Source organism: Semicossyphus pulcher, unplaced genomic scaffold (genome assembly GCF_022749685.1).
Source record: "Semicossyphus pulcher isolate SPU_LCO1_2020_fin unplaced genomic scaffold, fSemPul1.0.p SCAF_1, whole genome shotgun sequence".
NCBI lineage: Eukaryota > Metazoa > Chordata > Actinopteri > Labriformes > Labridae > Semicossyphus > Semicossyphus pulcher.
This window is the reverse complement of record NW_027211603.1, coordinates 8,912,668-8,936,901: the sequence shown is the minus strand read 5'-3', so window position 1 is coordinate 8,936,901 and position 24,234 is coordinate 8,912,668. Positions and strand designations below refer to the sequence as shown.

At 41.6% G+C, this 24,234-nt stretch overlaps 1 protein-coding gene across 1 annotated transcript in view; it reads left to right on the top strand.

The window, feature by feature from the left end:
- The window catches only part of smad3a (SMAD family member 3a), a 32,429-nt gene extending 12,808 nt beyond the window's left edge, over positions 1–19,621 (top strand). Inside the window, exons 2-8 of the mRNA XM_069680700.1 lie at positions 10,111–10,304; positions 10,536–10,670; positions 11,983–12,108; positions 12,956–13,168; positions 13,311–13,448; positions 15,106–15,250; positions 17,069–19,621. Of these exons, the coding sequence (XP_069536801.1) occupies positions 10,111–10,304; positions 10,536–10,670; positions 11,983–12,108; positions 12,956–13,168; positions 13,311–13,448; positions 15,106–15,250; positions 17,069–17,192 (1,075 nt within the window). The 3' untranslated portion in view covers positions 17,193–19,621. The remainder of the gene's footprint in view (positions 1–10,110; positions 10,305–10,535; positions 10,671–11,982; positions 12,109–12,955; positions 13,169–13,310; positions 13,449–15,105; positions 15,251–17,068) is intronic.
- Positions 19,622–24,234: the final 4,613 nt, after the last annotated feature.

Genomic DNA, 24,234 nt, shown 5'->3' with positions numbered 1-24,234 from the left:
GTGTGAACGTCAATAGTTAGGAACATTCACCAAAAGCGAGTGGGCAGGGTGATATCGCTTATATGATGCGACCGGTGCGAGAGGCATATAACCGGGTGATTAAAAACATCCGAGGTTTAAGAAGAGATTAATTGACAAAAAGACATTAACAAAGATGTCTGCAAACTGGACAGATGACGAGATTCAGGAGCTTCTGGATGTGAAGGCCTATGCCGAACTTGTTCACTACTTGCAGGGACTGTAGCATATGTTTTACGTCATGTCCTTCATCATGAGACCTCACCGTCTGACCAGGAAAAACCCACGGTGTGAGGGACGTGTGTGAAAGGGACATTCTGGAAAATGTCAGGGGCAGAGTGTCTTGAAATTTCCTGGAAGTTGTCAGGAGTGCTTGTGTGAAAAGAGCTTCACCTACACTCGCCTAATCTCTGTGACTTGAGGATCCTTTTCAGTCAAACCAACACCTGACAAGGTTAATTTACTAAATAGTATGTCACCGTTTTCTTTAATGATTATGACATAATAAGGGAGAAAAGCTGTTGAAAAGTGGCACTTGCCTGGTGCGCAATGCTAGGTATCCCAGCATGCTTTGAACAGCGAATCAGCTGCTTGTAATACACAATGAATGGCATGAGTTCACGTTCAGTGGGTCCACACCGTTACGGCTAAGGTTGCATTGTGTGCCCTTTGCACTAAGGACCAAGGAACCTTTTGTTACACCAGTAGATGACATTGTCACGCCAATTTAGTGCCTGCTAAATGTTGTGTAGGTTATTAACAGTTGGACAACAGTAGCTACTAACTAGCATACCCAGCTATGATTTGGAGTATCAGCCACTGGTCAGGAACCCCTCTAGATGAACACAAGAATCAGTGCACATCTGGCATTGTGGTCGTCCACCTGACCAGGGCTTTACCGAGGGGAGTTTAATTTAATGTTATTGTTGTTTAAATAACATTGAACCACCAGCGAGAGAAGAGAAAGAGAGCTTGTAAAGGATTTGGTATTGTAATTATGTAATGTCAGTAATTCTGTGTGCAGATCCTTTGAACTATGGCACAACAAAGGATTAACCTGACAACAGTCGTACGAACAGGTCTTGCGTTGGCGGAAAATGCTTCATTAAAACATGATGCAGGTGTTCTGAAAGCTGCAGATGAAACTGTTTTAATGGAAATTAATTCAACGATAATGTCAGCTATAAAACTTTGTTTAAAAGAACTCCTAGAAATCATTGAACTTTACAGACGCAGTTTCAAACCCCAAACTTCACAGCATCTCCTTCTCCAGAATTAGTGAAAGATTTGTCTCTTCGCATGTTGTTGTTGGAGGACAGCAGCCGTCTGCTGCACGTCACTGGTCTGCAGCCCTGTTGGTCGTGGCTCGACAGACTGGCCGCAGACTTTATGAAAGGCACAAAGACCATTTCAGCCCCACACACTCCCGCCCCCATTGGGACGGAGGGCAGTGGGACAGTGGGACAGACGGAGGAGAGGGAAGAGGGGGGCTTAGGGGCCAGGTCACAGACACTCTGAGCTTCCCTGAGCTGTTGAGACAGTCTGCTAGACCCTATTGTCCAGCAGCACCCTCCTTTCTTTATCCATCACCCACTTTGTCCTCCCTGCTCTGTGCTTTTGTGGGACGGATTGCAACGGGAGGTCCTGATGTTTACATGCACTTGCAGACACTTAAAATATCCCCTAACCATTTGTATCAATGTTTTAATTAAAGTCAGAGTTTAGCCACTTAAAAATTAAACTTAATGACCAACACAGGAGGACAAAGTAAAAAGCATTTAGCTTCTCACAGTGAGCTTTAACTGAGATTCTCTTGAGTTTAAAGCTTGGCAGAGTTGTAAAAAGTCCATGTCAGAAGGTCTGAGCCCACAGTGAGAGTGTGTGTTTGCGTGTGTGTCTGTGTGTGCGTTCAACACTGTCCAACCATCGGCAGTCTGAAAACACACACAGTGTATATGTTTGTGTCTCACTGAGCGTAACAGGGCATGTCCCAGGGTGTTTGTTTTGCCCCCTCCCCTTCTACCCAGCTCAGCGAAGCTCAATCTGCTCTGTCTGAGTCTGTTTTATGAGTCAGCCAAGCACACACACACACACACACACACACACGCACACACACACACACACACACACACACACACACGTATCTAAAAAGTGCATATCTACACATCTGTAGATGTATCCCTCTTGTTTCTACATGTCTACAACATGTGTGAATCTCGTGGAAGCAATCTTCCTCTTGCTCATACCTTTCTGTGTGTGTGTGTGTGTGTGTGTGTGTGTGCGAGCGAACATATTGCACTCCCGTTCCATTCACACACAAACAAAGCTGGTTGGGCGTAAAGGTCAGGTTCAGCCTTAGCTCCGGGTCATGGAGCTCAATGAAGTTGACACAATTTCCCCTGTGGCAAAAAATCCATACCAATTTGTCCCTTTCATTTTCGGACATCAATTTTACTCTGACTCTCTCTCGACGTAACAACTTCACTTCTTTGGCTTTTGTTGTCACTGTGAAAAGAAATCAGAATGGCCTAAAGATAACACCAGCAAGTTTTAACTAGCCCAACTTGTTGTCTCTGTAGATGGATATAAAAAATGATGCAGGTTTAGAGATTTGGACTCATATTTGGGCTGCAAAGCATTTTGGCTTAAACTGAGTTTTAGAATGGAGTTTTCTGTCTTCATAAACTTTAGTGCCAGGAAGATTAGCAATTGATTGTTTGGTTGTTTGGGATTTATTTTGATAATTTATCCATGTGACAAAAAATGTTTGTGGTGTTGGAATGTTTGTCGCACAAAACAAGCAATTCGATGACAATAATGACATTTCAGTGACAATTTTTTATAGACCAAAAGATCCAGTGATTAATTGAGATAATAATTTGCATGTTTTGTTGATGATAAAAAAGTAACTTATTTGCAGACATTATTATTTTCCACTTTAAGTCATTGTGATGTATCACATACGAACCTGTCCAAATGGTGTAAAAACTGGGATAAAAATGACATTCACATTTATTGCGATGTTTTATGAGACGTAATGTGCTTAAACAAGCCCCATTGTTCATTTAGTCAATCAAAGAAAAATTAAACAACAATTTGATGATAATGAAACTATTGATTCACTTTTAAAATCAGAACATTTGCATAAACTTCTCCAACACAAAAATGGGTTCCTTTTTCTGTTTCAAGACACTTTAAAGATGACTAGACATTGTACAGGAGAATATGACACTGGAAAAGGTGATAGGATTGACATTTTACAGACATAATGACCGGATATATTACATAATATATTTCAGAATTTAACTGGAAGATTAATTGATAATATATGATATAAACCACAGAGTACCCTCCTCGAATACCTTGAACACACCATTATCTAGTGACACATGCTGGAGTGGGCCTTCTCAAGCCTGAAATTGCAATACATTTTCAAGGTTTTGAAGAGGCTGAGTGGTGTCTGTAAATATAATCAGTCTCATCTCTGGGGCTGTAAGGAGGAGCTGAAAGTAGGAAACTGCTGGCCTGAATTCTTGGAAGCCTTCAGGTCCCGCCCATGTCCTTCAGATATTCACTTTGGAAACGCACAAACACACACTCTCTGTCGCCCAGCAGGGACTCTGGGGTCATAGTGCTCCCCCCTTTTGCCTCCCCCCTGCTACATAGCTGAAGCGCTCCGAATCACAGTAGAGTGTTGTGCATTAGCTGAGGTTGTGTGTTTAGACAGAGCTGCCGGCCCTTCTTCTAAACAACAGGCTGAGGCTTGACGGAGGTGCAGGAGTGGTTTTTAGTGTCATGGAGGTGTTTCTCATTAAAGTCTCATTCATCATGTGTTCTCATAAATCTCCCCCGTAAAGCGAGTGATTCAGGTTGAGAGGGATAAAGTGTGTGTGTCTGGACCTGTTGTTGTGTTTGATGTGCACAGTGTTTTGACTGTTGCTGTTTGTTTTTCTGCAGGTAAACGGAAGTTATGATATAATACGCAAAATTCCTTAAAGAAAACTATTAGATCTGTGTTATCTGCTGTGTTCTTACACAACTTTATTCCCAGAAATTCCAATATTCCCAAGTTCAAACCCACAGAAATCTGTACTTTTATTTGAGGTGATGATTCGTCAGTGAGTAAAGATGGAAACCATGAATGGTTTAGTTAGCTAACCTTACTTTTAGAGATGTTCCAATACCATTCCTTCTTCTACATAACAATTTCTTACATGTACTGAGTACTGAGTAGATCTGAGTCCAGTACGATAAAAAATGTACATCTTAGTGTTTAACAGCTCTACTCCTATACTAATTAAGCTAACACTCTTCCTACCCCTTGCAGCAGAAGCCTTGCATACTGTACAAATTGTCCTTTAACTGGTTTGATTTACCTGTGTAAAATGTTGCCTCATTTTTTATATTTGAATAACTCGGGCTAACGTTTAATTCTCTGCCAGCACTGTACTTTTGTTGTTTTATATTGTCATGTTATAAACTACCTGAAATCACCACTATAAAACAGTAGTTTCCAGCTGCAGCTGTTTGCAGCACAGTGAAACTTGCTTTGTTTTCTACTTTTTTGGCAAGAAAGAATTTCTTTCTGGTGAAACAACTTGATTTTTGTCATGGGAAATAGCTAATATATATGATTAATAGGATATACATGATGCTAGTACACCGGTTTAGCTCCTCGGTTAAATAACGCATCCCATACAGAGGCTGTAGTCATCGATGTGGTGGCCCCGGGTTTGACTCTTTCACCCTTTCTTCCCCTGTTTCCAACACTATCCACTTTCCTCTCTTTATCTCAATAAAGGAACAAAAGGCCAAAAAGTAAATACATTTAGAATACACTTGCTGAATATGCTGAATTTTAGGTGGTATCTGGGGTGTTTTCACACTGCTTTAAGTATTGGAACAACTCCAGTAAAGTGAATGAAACTGTAAGTCGCCCAGACACAAACTATCTGCTGAATAACAATGTTGTTTTCCCCTCATTTCACTGAGCAGCAGTGTATGGTACACATTTATATCAGCCTTTCATAAGTCTTTTCTTTTTCATGTTTTTATGGAGAAGTTGGGCTGGTCTGTAAATCGTTGCGTTAATGCACTTACATACATACCACTGACACATTGTGCAGCATGTACTGTATATAAGTGACTCATGAGGGTGAGATACGGCTTCAAATTGTTTGCAGTTTTAGTCATATTCATGGTTTCTGGTTGAGTGAAGATCCCATCGTGTGCTGTATTGCACATGTGCAGTTCAGCTTATGAGTGTGACTCATACCAAACTTTTACTGTAAACGTTTAAAAAAAAAAAGAAAAGAAAAGAAATGACTGACTGGAAGCGGCTTCACAAAGAAAAGGACACTAAGTGCTTCGGGACATTAAATAGCCTGTAAAGCCACTATAGTTGTGCACGTCTGTGTCAGCCCACGCAGAGTCTAGCCCCGCCAAACACCCACTCAGCAGCAGCAGGGACCCAGCACACAAACCTCTGACATCAGATCAGCCCCGCCTGATACATCTACAGTAAGAGTAAGGGAACACCTTACCCCCGCTAAATACTACCTCTTTGGTAATTACAATGCACTGCTTTTGTGGATACAGTCGGAGAGGTCTTGTTGCAGCCATATGGTTATTTCTGATTTCATAAATATGTTGTTTCCTTCAGTTTGAGTCTACATGTGATCACTGTTCCTCTTGGCCAATGCAGTTTTCATGTGCTCCCCTCGTGCCATCATCATCATTTCCCTATAAATCACATGTGTGTAGCTGCCTGTGATTTTTTTAGTTACTTCAAAGCTATTAACTCTCTTTATGTCTGAGTATTTCTTTTACTTTGTCCAACCGTTGTAAAGAAAGTTGCAAGGTTAGTGCACAAGTTAAATAGCAGTTTGTTTTAATGGACTTCTGATAAGCTTTTTAAGTGACTTTCAAGGCTTTTGGCAGAGGAACAGGCCTGAGCTGCTGCAGCATCAGTCACACAGTGCAAAATTGCTCCATGTGGTAACAGGAAACAGCACCAATAAATCATAACAATATACGTCAAACACCGGAAAACTGCAATAGAAAAGGAGAACCAAGTACTGTAGACTTTTATGAACCCTAAATCAGAGACATAAAAGGCACAAATGTTAGCTTAACATCACTCCAAGCTACAATAGAGCCTTAAACTGTTGACTTGGTTACATAATCGCACAAGGTGTTCCTGTTTATTTGTCTTCTCTGTGTATGTATCCAGGTTGTACTCGTGGGAGCAGCTAAATCTCTCAGTATAGTCGAATGTTTTCTCTCAACACTAAGGTGAAAAGCAGAGGAGGTTTTCTGTTTGTGCTTGATTTAAAAGCATCAAGACTCTGAATTCTTTGATCCCACATTATTGTGTCTGTGTGGCTGTGGTATCATGAGGAATCCCTCGCAATATTACACTGGTCTTAGTTCTGATACAACAGATTTATCTCTATGTGTATGATTATCTTACTCACTTCCTGGTGGTTTGTTAACAGTGATAATAAAACTGCTTGATGTTGCCATGGCTAACTCTGATTGGACAACAGGCAGCACATGTTTTCTTCTTCATTCTGACATGTATGGAGTCATTTTTTTTGACTGACCATGATTGCATTTCATGTTCGGGGGACAGCTTGGCTACTAACCTTCAGTTCTGTATGAGTGTGTTCTGACTGAAAGCAAGGCAAATTTTTCAAGCGCACGATTACATACAAAGTCAATGCAAAGACCAGCAACCTGAGTGGATCACTCAAATTTACAGTAATTTGCGTCATTCATGATAAAAGAATTCGATGTAATCTAGAAACCACACATAAACTGGAGATATAATTGCGTTTAACTACGTGTTTGTGTGCGCATGATGGCTGCCAGGCCGCGTTCCCTGTGTCTGCTTGGAGCGTCGGCTGTGCACGTCCTCAAACATAAACACTGTGTGTGCGAGATGCAGTATGCACATGAACGGAAGGGGCAGTGTAGAGGCAGAGGTTATAGACCAAGTCCGCAAATATCCACGTCTGTACGGTGTTTCATTGCCACTGCACAGCAACAAACATGCCTGTCAAAATAGCTGTCGATAGATAAGTTCCATTTTAGACGTAGACGTGGAAACCTGCAAAACCAAATGGAAAAGAGTCCGGGAACGTTACGTCCGTGCACGGAGGAAGATGTTGGAGAAATGGAGTGAACGGTGCCCGCAGTGTGCTCTGTCCACCGAACACGCAAAAGCTGCCGCTGTCTCTGCCGTGATCTCAAAGTTAACATGATAGTAATCTCCTCTAGTGTCGCCATGTCTGTTGTTTACATTCCGCCCATACAGTAGTTGCATACGGCCTGAGGTCTCTGGTGTGCCCTCAGAGGTATCCTCTAGACGTGTCTAGTGCATACCCCCATTCAACTGAGTCATCTATGATTCTGTGAGTGCCGGAGCTTCTACCGTTCACCCGAAACGCTGTTTTAAAACAAAGTTTGGAGTTGTGCGCGCTACTGCTGATGTATTCATGTGTAGTGCATAGCCATTATGCTCATGACCCAGACAGTTGTGTACATGAACGCAAGGTTAAAAAGCAAGTGTATCTCCAGCCATAGAAGTCATGGAATTGCATCAGATCCGACCTCCATTTAAAGAACAAGCATTTTAAAGTTGTTTGCTTTTTGTTTGCTTGTTGTCTTGCGAACAGACCTGACACAACATACCTCTTTACTTTATACATACTTGCACCAGAATATAGTTATTGTGACATCCTTCTGACCAGTTTGTTATGTATACCACAGGAAATCTGTTAACCATGGGTCCATACTACTGTTGTAATCCAGATTGCAGCAGCTGTGTAACTCGCTAGTTCCAGTAAAATTGCCACTCATTGGAGACAGATGGACAACCGCCCTGCAGCAGAAAAGTCATATCTGTAAAGGGGAAAAATTAGCGGCTCCTGTTCAACCAACTCCTCAGAGGAGTAACGCTAGGTAAAGATTTGAACTGCTTTTGGTGTAAACAAACCTAAATATGGGCTACTTGACCAAATAAGGTGTAGAGCCACAAATAAAGGCTGCTTTCTTGGCAACTTGATTCTATGTAACAGCACTTAGCTGCCAGCAAAGGGACTCCCCTTGAACCTGTTGCTGTTTATCTGATTGAGATTTATCATATTGAGAATCTTATGACATAAGTATGTAAAGTGCAGGAACGTTTTTCGAAACTGTAATGACTCATTCTTATCTGAGCTTTTGGCGGCAGATTGTTGTTATGAATCAGCTCTTACTCATCTAATATAAAGCTGTTTTTCAGATTTGAATCTTCTCCATCTTTCCCTCCTTTAACGATACTCTACTGTATGCTTGTGTGCACATTAAGTACTCAGACACCCTTTACAAATTCAAGACACCCCCCCTCCCACCGACACACACCCACCTCAGCCCCTTTTAAAGCACACAGGCGGCGAATGAAAGCTTTCGCCATGAAAAATTAAAACGGCACTCTCTGCTTGCTGCATGTACAATGGTTGACCCACATGGGACACCACTGAGCGCTCAGTAGTTAGACAGCACACTGCCTTGTTTTTATTTGGGGACAGACGTTTGTCTTTATGAAGGGCTTTAGCTCATGACTCTGACCCTTACTCTTTATTTGTGTTTGAGAGTGAGCCACTGTAGAGATAGGAGGGACATATGGGGTTGTTGCCTCTTGCATAAGATGATTAGTGTTTTTTTCTCTCTTTCATGGGTCATTGTGCTCGGAGATTACAGGCTACGTCCCCGTTTTGACAATCTGCAGTGTTAAACTACCGCTCGGTTATATCCGGCCGCCTGTGTCATCATCCTGCCAGCGGTATTGTTTACCAGATGAGTGCAGATGTTATACAACACAATGAAATTCCTGTTATACATATTGTAATCTTATTCTGGGTTGTTTATTATTAGACATCAGCTCATAGCCGGTGCACGCACAGCTGTGGCCCTCATCAGCAGAAGGTCGTAGACTTAAACGCTACAGCAAGTGGCTGTTGTTTTGGAGAACGGAAATGTGTCTTGTGTATTATGATATGAAGTTGTAAACTAGAAGATCTCAGTTTCGTTCTCTTTGGCAGCACCTAAGGTGATAAACGGTAATTGCGGGAGCACACTTCCCAGATATCCAGACAGTGCTGCATGTGTGACGTCCACGGTTGGCTCCGGTTGTAACTATTGATTTTCCTCGCTGACGGTCGCTTTCCTTTTTAGACTGTTTGCTTCATCTGAGCGTCGAGTTTGTTTCTTTTTCTTCGGATTTTCACTTGTTTTTGAAGTTGTATCTGTAGTCATCCATCTTTTCTTTGTTTGTTCAGCCATAGTAGATTACTGTTTACTCGCAACACTCACATGAAAAGCAGCCGCTTAGCTCCGCCTACCCTCTCTGGCAGACAAACCACTGCTGGGTGATGGAAAACGTGTCACTAACTGGCCGCCGCTTGTGATTTCTTCCGTGAAAGTTGCACCAGACACCCAGTCTTTAGCACTGCAAATGCAAAGGCTTTCATCAATCACCATTATGTTAACCTCATTTGGCGATAGACAGAGACTTAACAGACATTTATTCAAATGAAAATCTTTGAGATTATCACTTCAAAGTTCTGGACGGTGAAAAAACAGGTTGTATTACCCCAAAATGTCTGTCCAAAGTTTTAGTTGTGGAATTTTTCAAGCATAATTTTCTACTGTGAAACAACGCAGTTATCTTAAAGTCACAATATGACAGGACCAGTCAAAAAGAGGGAGACAATTATCACACAAATAACTGTTAAGTACACCCTCAAAATGAGACGAACAAAGTCCTCACACAAGGGATAGGGAAGGCAGATTTGTCCATTACTTCAAAACCTACAAGAGAAAAAAATAGTACATCGATTAATTAAGACAAGAATAATAGAATTAAATACTGCCACGATTATGAATTAGATGGTCTAGTATCAAGTCAAGTCAAAACTGTAAACAGACAAGTGTTGTACAACATGTTACACACAAAAGGCCAACCGAACATTACTTTTGTCCTCACTGAAAACACATGCAGATTACTGACGAACCTCTCTGCTGCTTCTTCCTCTCTCCTGTCTGCAGGTCTCTGGATGGCCGTCTGCAGGTCTCCCACAGAAAAGGTCTCCCACACGTCATCTACTGCCGTCTGTGGCGCTGGCCCGACCTGCAGTCCCACCATGAGCTGCGGGCGGTGGAGCTGTGCGAGTACGCCTTCCACACGAAGAAGGATGAAGTGTGTGTCAACCCGTACCACTACCAGAGAGTAGAGACGCCAGGTACGACAGCTGGGAGTGTTTATCTCTAATGGTTTGATGAAAGATTAAGATTTCTCTTGAGGGTTTATTCTGTTTATCCTGTGATTTATTGCACTTATCTTTCTTATTTTATTGCTTTATTGCATCATTTTAGTTCTTACAGTGTTGCTTATAATGTCCAGACAGGAAACTATTACTATTGTTATGTTTTAAGAAGGTGCTTGTGGTGTGTGTGTTTCTTCCATCATACAGTACTCCCACCAGTGCTGGTGCCCAGACACACAGAAATCCCCAGCGAGTTCCCTCCTCTGGATGACTACAGCCATTCAATCCCAGAAAACACCAACTTCCCCGCTGGCATTGAGCCCCAGAGCAACTACATACCAGGTACCGGTATTCTCCCTAACATGACTCCCACTCACATACACCAAATGTTATTATCCACAGAGTCCAAGTGATGAGAGTTGCTCTAGATTGCTGCTTTGTTTCTGTGCAGCTTAGTATTCGATTCTACAGATCCAAAGACTAATCAATTAGTTGTGAAGTATTAGATTAACTGCAAGCTATTTAGATGATCTATAACTGAGTACATTTCTAACAAAAATATTAATTCTCTGATTCCAGCTGCTTCGATGTCATCATTTTCCCGTTGCTTTACTGGACAAAACATCTGAGGAATTAATCTCAGTTGTCATCATGAATCCCTAATGATACTCCTTACCATCCAGGGTTAAATACAGATCAGATGCTTTTTTTAATAGCCCCTTTTACACTGCCAGTTCAAGGCTGGATTATTACGCCTCTGTTACATTCCGTCTTCTTTGTAAAGCTGCTTTCCCACTGGTAAAAAAAAGCCGCTAACACCAGTCTTTTTTGCTTAATGGGAAAGGTTACAATCGGCATTCAGACCCGGGTTATTATCGCCTCGGCTCCGATCGGCATTGATGGGAACACAAAACTTGTGTCGACACGCTCATCTCCTACCCCTCTCCTGCGCGATGCTATGCTCCGTCTGTAACTTCTGCCGAGTTTGATACAGAGACTGAATGAGTAATAGATACAATAAAGACCTAACCACTGAACATCTTCATGGTTTACTAACCCTGCCTCCTGTGACTTTAGGCGATGATGCAGCAGAAAAGACAGGAGTATACTCCGCTGGCAATGGGAAAATAGACAATAGGCATCTATTAGTGGGCTTTCCCGGGTCTGAAAAACCCACATCAACGTGCTAAATTTGGTGGGAAAGTGGTGTTAAACGCACAGAGGCGGAATGGTGGGGCGAAGTCGTTCAACCTTTGAGCCGGCATCGGAGGTAGTAACAGAGGCATAACAGAGGCGAAATGGAACAGTTTGTTTACACCTCCCGCACGTTTTGCTTCTGCAACGCTGGAACACTATGCAAAAACACACACTGGGGCGGCTTTACGCCGGCATTGCTTGGTCTAATGTAAATGGCAATGGCTGCATGACGGCCGAGCTTTGTTATGGCGCTGAGGCAGAACTGCAGTGTAAAAAGGGCCAATGAAACCTGACCTGATCTAAAATAACAAGTAAATGAGAGAGCTTTTTCTGTTTGTGATGTGTTTGTATATGTAATGCCTGTAATTCTCACCAGATCTATCTTGGGAAACTTTGCCACTGTGCCACAAATGTGATGAATTGCTGTGTGTGTGTTTGTGTGTGTTTTTGCATACAGAAACGCCTCCACCAGGCTACCTCAGTGAGGATGGAGAGACCAGCGATCACCAGATGACCCACAGCATGGACACAAGCTCCCCTAACCTGTCACCTAACCCTGTCTCACCCACACACAGCAACTTAGGTAAGGACTGTGTGTCTGTGTGTGTGCTCAAGTGTGTGTTTGTGTACTTTCTGTCTGCCTTCCTTCACTTACAGACAAACGTTTCTATAGTGTGTCTCCCCAGTGGGAATTCTCTGTTTGATTTCACTCCAGTTTTGTAAGAGGACACCAGGTGATGAAAGAAGTCTTTGTCTTCCTTCCTCATGTGAGCTGTTGAACAGGCCAACCCAGCATTCAGCCCACACTCACATCAATGACAATATCCTACGTTTATTCTATCAGGATGGAGACACGCCAGGGGGCTTGGCCGGAAAGCCACTGGTGAATAACAAAAATCACACCAGTTTCATTTGGCAGCTCCGTTTCTGGACTTCAAAGCCAAGGACAAAATGTTGAAGTTGTTAGAGAGCGGCCGTGTTGAGGGGAAAAAGAGCAAATTACCAGAACCAGTTAAAGTTACTGAAAATTATCATGGATGAGCCTGTAATTTGAGCGCTTTGGCTCCAGCGTCCCACCAGTGAGGGTTGAGTTTCCACATTTGTACGGTGAAAGCTTCTGGGAAACAGCGTATGGGTTTGACATTTTGTGACGCAAGCTCAGCCGAATGTTTTCTTTGGCTGTATTTTTTTCCCCCTACGTCCACCTCGGCCCCTTTTAGTCCCCCATTTTGCCCCTTCCTTAGTTCTGTTTCTTCTACTTTATTCCTTCTATTGGCCTCTATTTCTCTGATTTGCTCCCAGTTCCTATCCTGTTAACCTTGATTCCTGTTCCTGTTATATTATTTCAAGAATTAAATTTCATTAAGATCTGCGTACTTTACTTTCTGGTTTGATGAAACCAAGCTGTATCTCTCCTCTCTCTCTTTCAGACCTTCAACCTGTGACATACTGCGAGCCGGCCTTCTGGTGCTCTATTTCCTACTACGAGTTAAACCAGCGAGTAGGAGAGACCTTCCACGCCTCACAGCCCTCGCTGACAGTGGACGGCTTCACGGATCCCTCCAACTCTGAGCGTTTCTGCCTGGGCCTGTTGTCCAACGTCAACCGCAACGCAGCTGTGGAATTAACACGCAGACATATCGGTAAAACTGCATTCATATATGCTCTGTACAGATGATAATTCATTTAAATTTGCAGGCTGCTTTTTCATACTAATTAGGACTTTACTCTGCATGTGTAATTACTGCCTAATCTGAAGAGATGTTCTGTCTGTGTTTGTTAAAGGCCGTGGTGTGCGGCTCTATTACATCGGAGGAGAGGTGTTTGCCGAGTGTCTGAGCGACAGCGCCATCTTTGTCCAGAGCCCCAACTGTAACCAACGCTACGGCTGGCACCCTGCCACAGTCTGCAAGATCCCTCCAGGTGTGTGTCAGACAGCTGACAGAGACAGGGGAGAAAGTAGGGAAGGAGAGAATAGAGAGTGAGACAAAAAGGGAGAAAGAAAGAGTGAAGTAGATTGTCAGGAAAAACAAAAGGCAAAACTGGAACTGGAGAGTAGCTGCACAGTGTATCACAGGGTTTGTCCACGACTAAATAAAGACTCTGAACCCCAACATTTCAATTGCAGATTCCTACATACATCTATCTTTCATGTATTCATAAAGAAAATCCCTGATGAGGTTGTGTTGTCCCTAACTTTCACATCCAACTGCAGCCTTTGGGGCAGGAATACAAAATTGCTAAAGTAGATGTCTAACTGATGACTTTCTGCGGCCACTTTCTACGTCCGTGGCAAAGCTGACGGCATTGAAAGACTTTATTAGCAAGCCAAGTTGTGATTAACAACATTCGTTATTTCTTTTAAGTGGATGATTCAGAACAAATTGACTTTGGCTGCGTCATCACGACTGAACAGCCGAGGCCACATCAGGCCCATCAGTAACCTTCATCACTTGTCCAGGAACGTGCTCCTTCATTTAAGAGTGGTCTTGCTAAAAAGACACATTGTTCCTGCCCACAATAGTTCATTTAATTTTACCACATGATTTGTAGAATTGAAAGTAGTGTTACGAGTTTCCCCTGAACTAAACACAGCTTTAAGTCTTATTGGAGGTTTGTTGTAATAAGTAAACGTGTACACAACCACTGTTGCACTGTTGTGTAAGCCACCAGCCCCTTCTCTGACATGCACTTCTTTATGTAAATTATAATAATGATAATTTTATTTATATAGTGCTTTTCAAAAACAAGTTACAAAATGCTTTACTATTAAAATAAGGCAAATAGTAAAAGCAAACAAATGAATACCGGTAAGATCCCATACATCAATAAAAATATGTTAAAAAAGTCAAACAAAGCCAAAGGTTAAGAAAAAGCCTGACGATAAAAGTGAGTTTAAGAACAAATTTCAAAGAGGATACTGAGTTTGCCTGTCTGAGATCTCCAGGCAGGGAGTTCCACAGCTGTTGGGCCCGAACTGCCAAGTCCCGGTCACCTTTTGTGACCAGTGGAGATTTAGGAACCAAATGTGATGGCAGAACATGTCGTCACATGCTGGATTCATGTCTGAATAAGAGCTTGAGTCAGTTTCAGATAAAAGTCATGACTGCCATCTCATGAGGTCAGATCTCGTAAAATGTCTGTGTCGTGTCGTAAGAGAAAAAAGGTATCAAAATCCATGCATCAGAACCGTATGTAGGGATACCTTTTTATTCCTCGTGGATCTTTTTCTTGTCAAAAAACGTGAGCCTCTGTTAAACAAAATGCAGCTTGACTACAGACAGTTCATTCTCTGATTCGGATGTTATATGCTTGTAAGTAAGTAATCAAATATAGGCTTTAATCGGGGGTGTGGTCAAATTATGTCTTCATTATGTCAGAGCAAAGCTTCTTTACAAATGCGTAGTACTCCCAATGATCTGTAAACGACTTTGAAGTGTACAATTGTTAGAGTTCCCCTTTCAGCCAAACAACCAGAGAAGCTGTCCCCAGTTTTATGTGCATTTCTAAATATAGTAAAACAAAGGTGATGTGACCTGTTGTTGTGACCTGACCTTAGTGTCTTGGTTGTTTCCTCCAGGATGTAACCTGAAGATCTTCAACAACCAGGAATTTGCTGCCCTGCTGGCCCAGTCCGTTAATCAGGGGTTTGAAGCTGTGTACCAGCTCACCCGCATGTGCACCATCAGAATGAGCTTCGTCAAAGGCTGGGGAGCCGAGTACAGGTGAGCTGCAGAAACTGATTTAGGTTTGTGTTTATGATAACCTCTTGATCATTTCTTCAAGGGTAATCCCCAACTGCAAGACAGCTGAGCTTCTTATCAGATTATAAAACCCACAACCAACTTTTCAGTGACATAATAAGTTGCCTTTGTTCAAAGATGAAGTCCTTAGTGATCCTTTATGCAAACGCAGACAATAGAAACAAACTGTCTGTGAATCCCATCCCACAATCCAGCCGCCCCCGCTCCCAGGCATCTGCTCACACTCTGGTGAATCCGGTGTATGACGTCGCTCAGCCCTCATCAACAGGCCCCAGTAGGCACGCCAGACTATTTTTAAAGAAGCACACATGTGTTTTGTCAAAAAAGAGATGTCAGACTTTCCCTCTTCCCTCGCCTCCCTGTTTTCCACACCGTCTGACTCACTGATAGTGAGGAAGGAGGAGACGGAGTGAAAGGGGGGCAGATGATTGGCTGGAAGTTGGCTCTGAACAAGAGGCTTCCCCAAGGGGGAAACCTTTGTGCAATGAGCGAGTGCCTCACAGTCCTGTCCAGACCAAACTCTGACATGTGGAGACACTTAAACACAGGATTCAGGTTACTGGACCAGCCAGGCCCTCCTCCACGTCTACCTCCACCCACACCTTACTCGCTCAGTCTTTTCCCATGCTAGTGAGTTGTTGTTTTAACTCTTTCTCCCCTTTTACCTGCTCTTTTTTAAATTCACTAAGAAAACAGGCAAACAAGATGATAACAGATGGATATAAATATGAATGAAAACATCTTCTAAAACTGTTGTTATTGCATCTTAATTCATTGAATTACGTAACTTAAACTAAATGTTTAAGTTTTGCAATGAACACAAAGAAAAAAGAGCCTTTATTCCTTCTTAAAGCTGCTGCTCTGTCAGCACAACTCTCAAAAATACAAAGCAGAGCCCTGGGACAAAATGACAGGGTTATCATGCGGGGTTATCACGCAGGGTAAAGCTCACTGGAACCAGAATTATTTTGGAAATCTAACCCCACATACAAACTCAATTTTCTAATTTAGTAACTGCAGTGTATTCTGCCGCTGATGTTGGCCTTCCACCAGACACTTTAGGCATAAGAAGCATCACTTAACTCCACTTAGACTCACACGTTATATTATTTTAAACACGTCTGCGTCTCCTCTGCTCTCCTCTTTGGGTAAAGCAGTCGGGGATTTCGAAAGAAGGCTGTAATCAGGGAAGAGCCACAGGATGTGGAGATCAGGAGGTCTAAAAAAAAAAGGTTTATTTATACTGCCTCTGCAAAAGATTTTCTTTTTAAGAATCGAGAAGAAATCTGTGTTCATCTAAAGCTTTGTGGCACAAAGGTCACACATGTAACACGTGCGTTTATGAAACACAATTTCCTACTTTCACTTGCAGTGTGTAACCTATAATATGGCATCTATTCTTGAGCATGCAACTCCGAGGCTTTCAGATAACCTCATCACCACATAAAACAAATTATAGTTGCCATGGATTACAGATTAGATCCGAGGATTTTCTGTCCTAAGTGAAAAATTGACATCAAGAATAGAAAAGAAAGGGCAACTTTGTTTAAACGGGTAATTTGATGTGTTTAAGTGAAACTCAAACCTGCATTTATCCAGTTCTACTTGCTTTGTTTTCTTTTCTGAGACCAGCTTTGTGTGTCCGCCTCACATGGGGTCTATAATGACAGAAGAGTTGTTTGACTTTGCATAAAGTTGACTTTGTAAGTTTACTCTGACTCTATACGGCTTCCTCTGTGTGCTTGACACTCCTTTCTGCTCTCCCCATGTCTCTCCCAGGCGACAGACGGTGACCAGCACCCCCTGCTGGATCGAGCTGCACCTGAACGGCCCCCTGCAGTGGCTCGACAAGGTGCTCACACAAATGGGCTCCCCGAGCATCCGCTGCTCCAGCGTCTCTTAGGAAAACCCTTCATCTACCCACTTCCTGTCAGTGACTGAATAAACACACAGACTGTATACAGACAAGAACGGCTCCACAAGTACAGAAAGATGAACACACACTCACCCCCCCCTCATCCAGCCAATCCTCAGTCTGCATCTTTGTCCTTCCTCCCCACCAGCTGTCGGTAGCACTTTTATATACATGTTGTTTGTGGCAAAAGGGGGCAAGTGCAGTAAAGCAGTAACACGTTTCTCCAGAGTCATTTTGATGCAGCTTTTTAATCTTTGGCATCAAAGTGACAGAAAGGCTGCGGCCAAGGGAGGAGTTTGTTTTCAATTAAGAGATTCTTTTCTTATTTTTCATGATTTCTACATTTTTGTACAGATGTTAAAGTGAACAATGGATTCAAAAAAAAAAGAATAACAATGTTTCTGAGCATTTACAGCAATTTTTAAAAACATATGTACGATAATGTTAAATGCATTTCATTTCACTTTGTGTCTGTTTTTGGGCATTTAATAGGTTATGAAGACATTTATAAATGTGACACAGCGAGACAGAACTTAGTAACTTAAATATTCAACCACCATGTGTAGACGATGTGTGACGGAGTATACTGTTTCATGCAGCCTATGCTACTCCAACAAGGGAAACAACATGATGTTAAACTCTTCATTTGAGTTACAAACAAAAATCAGAAACAAATAATAAAGCGAGGAATCAGTCAAACTTTAGATAAAAGTTTCCCCCCTCTGATGGCTGAAAAGCTCACACAGAGTTGAACTGTGGGCCACATCACAAAGCAGTCTGATGCTTCAGGATACAGCAGAGCAGACAGGAGTTCCACCTCTTAAAACCCATCGATGAGTACTTAAAGATAGTGGCATTCATCAAATGTCATGAGGATGATGATGCACTTTTGTAAAATGTTGACATTGTAGTAAAGAGGTGTTGGCAAAGTACACTCAGGTGCAGCTGCACGTCACAGCTGCAGTAGTTCTTGTCGGAGTGTGATGTGAAATATATCCTGCAATAATTTCAGGAAGCTTTGCCAATATGCAAAATAACTGCAGAATTGTATAGTGATAGGTATTGTATATAACAGGCCTTTACGCAGAACTGTAAAACATCTCACATACTGAACTATTCTGCAAACGTTCAGTGAGAATACTGAACACGATATGTAGGAGGAATACTTGTGTGCAGCATGCTGTGTAACGAGAGCAGGAAGATGCCTTTGCTTTTTTAATTTTCTCTCTCAGCAGTCCATAACATTGCTCTTATTTTTAGCCATCAGTGATATTGACTTTTTGCACACTCAGGACGTCAACAAACAGATGAATTATGTACAGAAACCAGTGAAAACAACAGATGCATGTCTCTCGAGAATTTAAAGTGTATTTTGATACCAATTGTTTTTTGTAGGACAATAAGGTGATGACGTGTTGAAGATGTCTGCTCCAAGTGTTTTTGCATGACATGACAGAGGATACTGCTCGCAGGTGTCAGGATACAAACCGTGTATTTTTCTACCTGTGATGACGAGGCAGTGTGAGTACAAAGGGAAATGTTTAGAGGCATGTAAATAACAGTTGCTTCATCTAAAGTCCCTATTTTTTTAGGTCTATGTACTTGTAGTACATACAATACATGTGTTGGAATGTGACCGTCAACCTTTATAATGTTGATGGTTTTTTTAAACAAGAACAAAAAAGAAGCAGAACAAAAAAAGTTGACTACATGTTTGAAAAGCTAATGCTGGAGTAGAAAAGCAGAGTTTTAGCTCCGGTCCCGTTTTCTTTAAGCCACCCACTGTGCTGGAAGTGTACGGATTTCCTTTTATAACACTAGACAAAGACACAGTGGGAGGACACGGACAACACGTACTTACAATAACCCAGCTTTGATGTTAATGCCAGCCCAGTGGTGCTAATCTTTAACATTTTAGGGACTCAAGAGAGCTGCAAAGCCATAAGAATTTAACTCTTACAGCTGGTAGGTTTTGATCTCTCTTAATTTCAACCTTTTAAACCTTCAAACAATAGTGTAAGATTGTTTCAGAAACAGTAGCATCTACTAATCTGAGACATGTGCGCTCTTTGACGAGCTTCTAGTGTTCTTGAATGCAGCAGCCCTGATCCTAATGGGCTCTTTAAACCCGTGGTCGATGTTATTACCCAGTTGGGAATATTTTGCAAGCAAATTTGTCATTTTTATACACTCTTCATGTTATAGTGCTCGTGCTTTTTCCCTCTTTGTTAAATTTGTTCATTGTAACCGTTTCTAGTAGTTGTGATTCATGTTTTTGTGCTCTGAATTGGTCTTTTTAGATGTCTTGTAAAAACAAAAATATACCCTCTATTTTCTCTGCCTATAAAAAAAGTTGATGTGATGCTTTATATTTTTGTTTATTACTGTTGGTTTATGAATAAAATATATATCTTGTGGTGGTATCAGGTGCGAGATATCGATATAGCGGAATATGGAATAATTCAATATCAAAAATCAGATGTAGTAACTTAATTTTAGAGCTTAACAAGTTTTGCTAGCATGACATGTATTTAACTGAAGTTATCACAGGCCACTCTGGAGTTTTTTTCACTCCTCTGTTCGGGGATTTCCTCGTCTGTGCCGGATAATTTGGCCCTGTCCTCAGAAGCAGACAGAAAGCGTAATTACAGACCGAGCAGACACTCTCTTGTTTCTTCACTAATTTCTACTTAACACGCCAATGCAAACCAAACCCATTTGTGCTGTCACAGAGGCATGACATGGCTTTGAAAATGAATGCAGGCTTTTGTTCTGACGCCCTTAAGGTAAAGACGTTCTGAACAACCTGCTGGGCACTTTGAAACTTTTGGCAGTTAGTGTTGAAGGGAGAGGGAGGCAGGACCACAGCCAAACAAAGTGTTATTCTGCTGGTTTTCGATTCATGCAAAATCAGTACAGTAGTTCTTCCATTGTAGACCTGACTGCCTCCTTTGTGTGATGGCATCAAAGGCTGAAGCAGCAGCAGCTTCTACACTCAGCTTTACATTGCGTCTCCAGCACAGTCTCTGCTGTCAGAGCTGAGTTCTGTCTGAGCTTCACTCCAGACAACACAAACATTAAATAATTAACTACGGGTTTGCTTGAGAGTCTAATATGAATCATTGATTGAGACTGTATATGTATGTCTGCTTCACATGGGCACACATCATATCTGGAGCTGCTCTCATTGAAATAGTTACGAGTTTGATTTACTTCCCAAAATATAAGTTATAATTTTACAGTATCATATTTTGTCAGAAAATTGGATTAACTAATAGTGTGTTTTGGAATAATTTTTCAAGCAGTTGTTTAAAGTCATTGAAGCTGTTAAAACGTGGGCACCCTTACCTTTTATAAGACAGATTTTATGAGTTGCACTGAGGCTATAAAAACATTAAGAGGGATACAAGTTATATCGTAAACATGTACCTGAAGTACAGTGACATGTACTTATTGGAAAGTAATGCTGTTTTTAATACTTAGTACTTAGTTTCAGTCCAACCTTTATGAAGCATTGGATAGATCAGGAATGGACTGCACTTATATAGTGCTTTTACACTACATGTCATGACATTCACCCTTTCACACTCACATTCATACAGTGGCAAAGGCTGCTATGTAAAGTGCCAATTGGGGTTCTTGCCCAAGGACACTTCCACATGTGGACTGCAGCAGTCTACCTCTGAGGCCACAGCCGCCCCATGTGATCAGGATGGTTTTAAGAGATATCAGGTGCTTTTTAGAGAAACTGGGGAGTGGTCCTGTCTGAGTGAGCTGCACTCAAAATCATCTATAAATCATCATAAACTTGTACGATTTACTACAGACAGACAAGCTCCAGACACAAACATTTTAAAATGGGTCAAGAGTAGAGTGGTGGGGCACACGTTCAGGTGCATTATTCCCTATTATCTTAACTCAGAACTTTTAAATATTATAACTCATTATTTGTTAGATTCTTTATAACTGCTCATATGATCATATAAAAATGAAACCATAGCAGCATTAATATGTAAAAATCAGTTTCTACTAGTCTACTAATTATTGTTTGAACTGTGGTATCAAACAAGACCCCCCACTTATCTCATGGCACAGAGGAGCTGCACCCAAAATTAAAAGGGTTTCTGTACTGCCCTTTATCGGTTCAGTTAAATATCAATGCTCACATACTTCTGTATTAATAGTAGAAGTCACCCAGAAGACTGTTTAATGTAGTGATGACTTTGAGCTGTTTTAGCTCAACACTGCCACCTGCTGGCTACAGAGATGACTGCTACAAAAATCAGACTTCGATTCATGAGTATTGTATTTGTACACAACAAGAAACAGGAAAATAGAAACAGACATGCAGCTAAAAGGGGCAAGAAAGCCAAACAAAGATAAGTCAAAATAAACAGAACTATTATGTACAGCTCAGAGGGTATGTATATAGGCTATCTACGGTAGGCCTATAAAAAGAAACCAACAATAAACAATGTCTATAAAAAGTTAACTTGTAACATAAGGAATTCCACTTTAATGTTGCCATGTGTTCAAATTCTTATCTATATATTTGGCCCTTTATTTGATATGATAGTGAGCACTAGACAGGTGACTGAGAAAGTAAAGGAGAGGAGGGATGACATGCAACAATTTTTGACCACAATCTAACAGAAGACATTGTGACTGTAGGACTGCAGTGCAAACGACCTGTTCACCAGGACATCGCAGCATTTTTTATGTTCATGAAAGACTATTACTTGTGTTAGGGATGCACTGTAGTGGATAATTGCTGATATCGTATATGTCCATATATTTCAATTTATGCTGCTAACACTGATTTATATGCATATAATATGCATATATAGTAATACAGAGATTATTAAACACAATTGGTCCACGACAGAGTGTCTCCTGCACTTATCACTTGTCTCTGTGGGTCTGTTTGAGCCCACGTGATTACAGGTAATAGTGATTAAATGAACATGACTGTGAGGGGGTGGAATGAAAGGGCTCCGTGCATTGACAAGAAAGAGGAAGCATGGCTCACGTCATCTGTTGAATTGATACGACTTAGCGTTGACGTGTTGGCACAAAGATGAACAGATGAAAGCCGTCAGCTCCGTCTCCATGTGAAGGTCACTCTGCAGCAGGTGTGACAGCGAGACCATTTGTTGGTACACAAATCTATCTCTGCAAAGGTCACTCTTTGTTTCATCACTCCCTCTCTCTTTCTCTTTGTGTGTCTCTCTCTTTCTTTGTCACATCTCCACTCTCTTCCTGCTCTCTGTTTACTTCTCTGGCTCCAGCCTGAGTTATTTTCATGAGGACTGCCTGTCATTGGTTGGTCTGTCAGGCAGAGAAAAGCTCACACTGCAGCATTATCAGCATTCAGTAGCCACCAACCTGCTTGCACGTCCACGGGTGGATAAGTTACAGCTGTCTCTGGACAGCAGCAGGTACCCGGCCCTGCATGCCAACAGAGATGGGCACCCACTTCTCCAACTGGCTGCCGTTGGCCCTCTGCCTATATGTCACCCACTCACTCACACACACACACACACACACACACACACACATATGGCAGCCACTACACTAGCCAACACTCATCCTCCCTTGTCAGCTTCACCACCCGTGCAGGAGAAGAAACTGTCACACTGTCTTCACTTTTGTTCCAACAACATTCATAAACACCTGGCCAACACTTATGTTCAGTGAAAAAAGACATGCATATAGAATATTCAAATTTAAGATGGTTGTGAGGGAATGTTTGCTGTAGCAGGGAACAAGTGGGAGAGTTTAATTTTGCAGCTCGAAGCAATTTTCTGCTTCTAGATGCAGTTTTTTTTTTTCTGTCAATATGTCTCAGTTTCTCTCCCTTCCACAACCAAGCACTGCACCTGAAACTGTTTAACTGTGAAGTGGAAGGCTTACGTTGTTAATTATAATAAAGATTAAAGCAAGAACAGGTCAACATTAAACCCCAAAGAGAAATGGAGAGAATAGTCACAGGAGCAATCGAGAGAGCGAGGAAGGAAAGTGGTGGGAAAAAGAGGCAGTGAGGGAAACATATTTACTGACATCCATGGGCTGTCACCGCTCTGATTAATGGAGGTTGGATTCCCTGCCTGGTGAAAAGGTGTTGTTGGGGTGTAGAGAAAGCCCAGGCGCTGACCTAGAACTAATAGCATTCGACTTGAACAAGCTGTCCAACCTGAGAGAGTGTGCTCGGGCTGCCGGTACAGCTGGAGAGGAGAGGAAATAAGAAAAGTTAGAAATGGGAGAGAAGGTAAGACGGTTCACAATCCAACATTCAAACTTTGAACTGAAGCCACACGGTGTCCAAAATCACTTTGTTCACTCACAAGTATCTACATAATACACCTCTAATAGTTTACAAAAGTAGTTACCAATATGTTCAAGACATTTGAATCAATCATTTTGCACCATAATTGACAGGTGTTGTGTCACATAACTGTAGCTAGTTCTTTAAGTTAATCATTGTGTGATTCAGGCCATACAAGGACACAACGCTAATTTCATTAGTATGGTTTGTTTGAATTTGGCTACAGACCTGCAAAACTTTCAGCAAAAAGGAGGGTATGGGAATTAAAAAAGTAATTGCTTTTAAAGTCAGTTAAGTACTATACAGTATTACTCTATGATTAAATGTATAAAGTGTAATTAATTTATGTATAATCCTTTTTCATCTTTAATAGCTGAACCCAGGACCTGTCAAACATCTGTTTAATGCACAAAAAAACAAGTCCAGAACAACGCTAGTGGCTCTTTAAGACTGTAGACTAAGACTTAGACACAGCGGTGCTTTGAGCTAAATGCTAATTCAAACATGCTAACATGCTCAAAATAACAAAGCTAAAATGTTGCCGTTTAGCTGTCAGTATTTTTATCAAGTTAATCATCTTAGATTAGCATTTTAGCATGCTAACAATTGTAATGAGTAGTGCTAAAAAGACAGTACAGTTGAAGTTGATGTTTATATCATTACTTTGCTAACATGCTCATAAACGCAATGCTCACATGTTGCTTT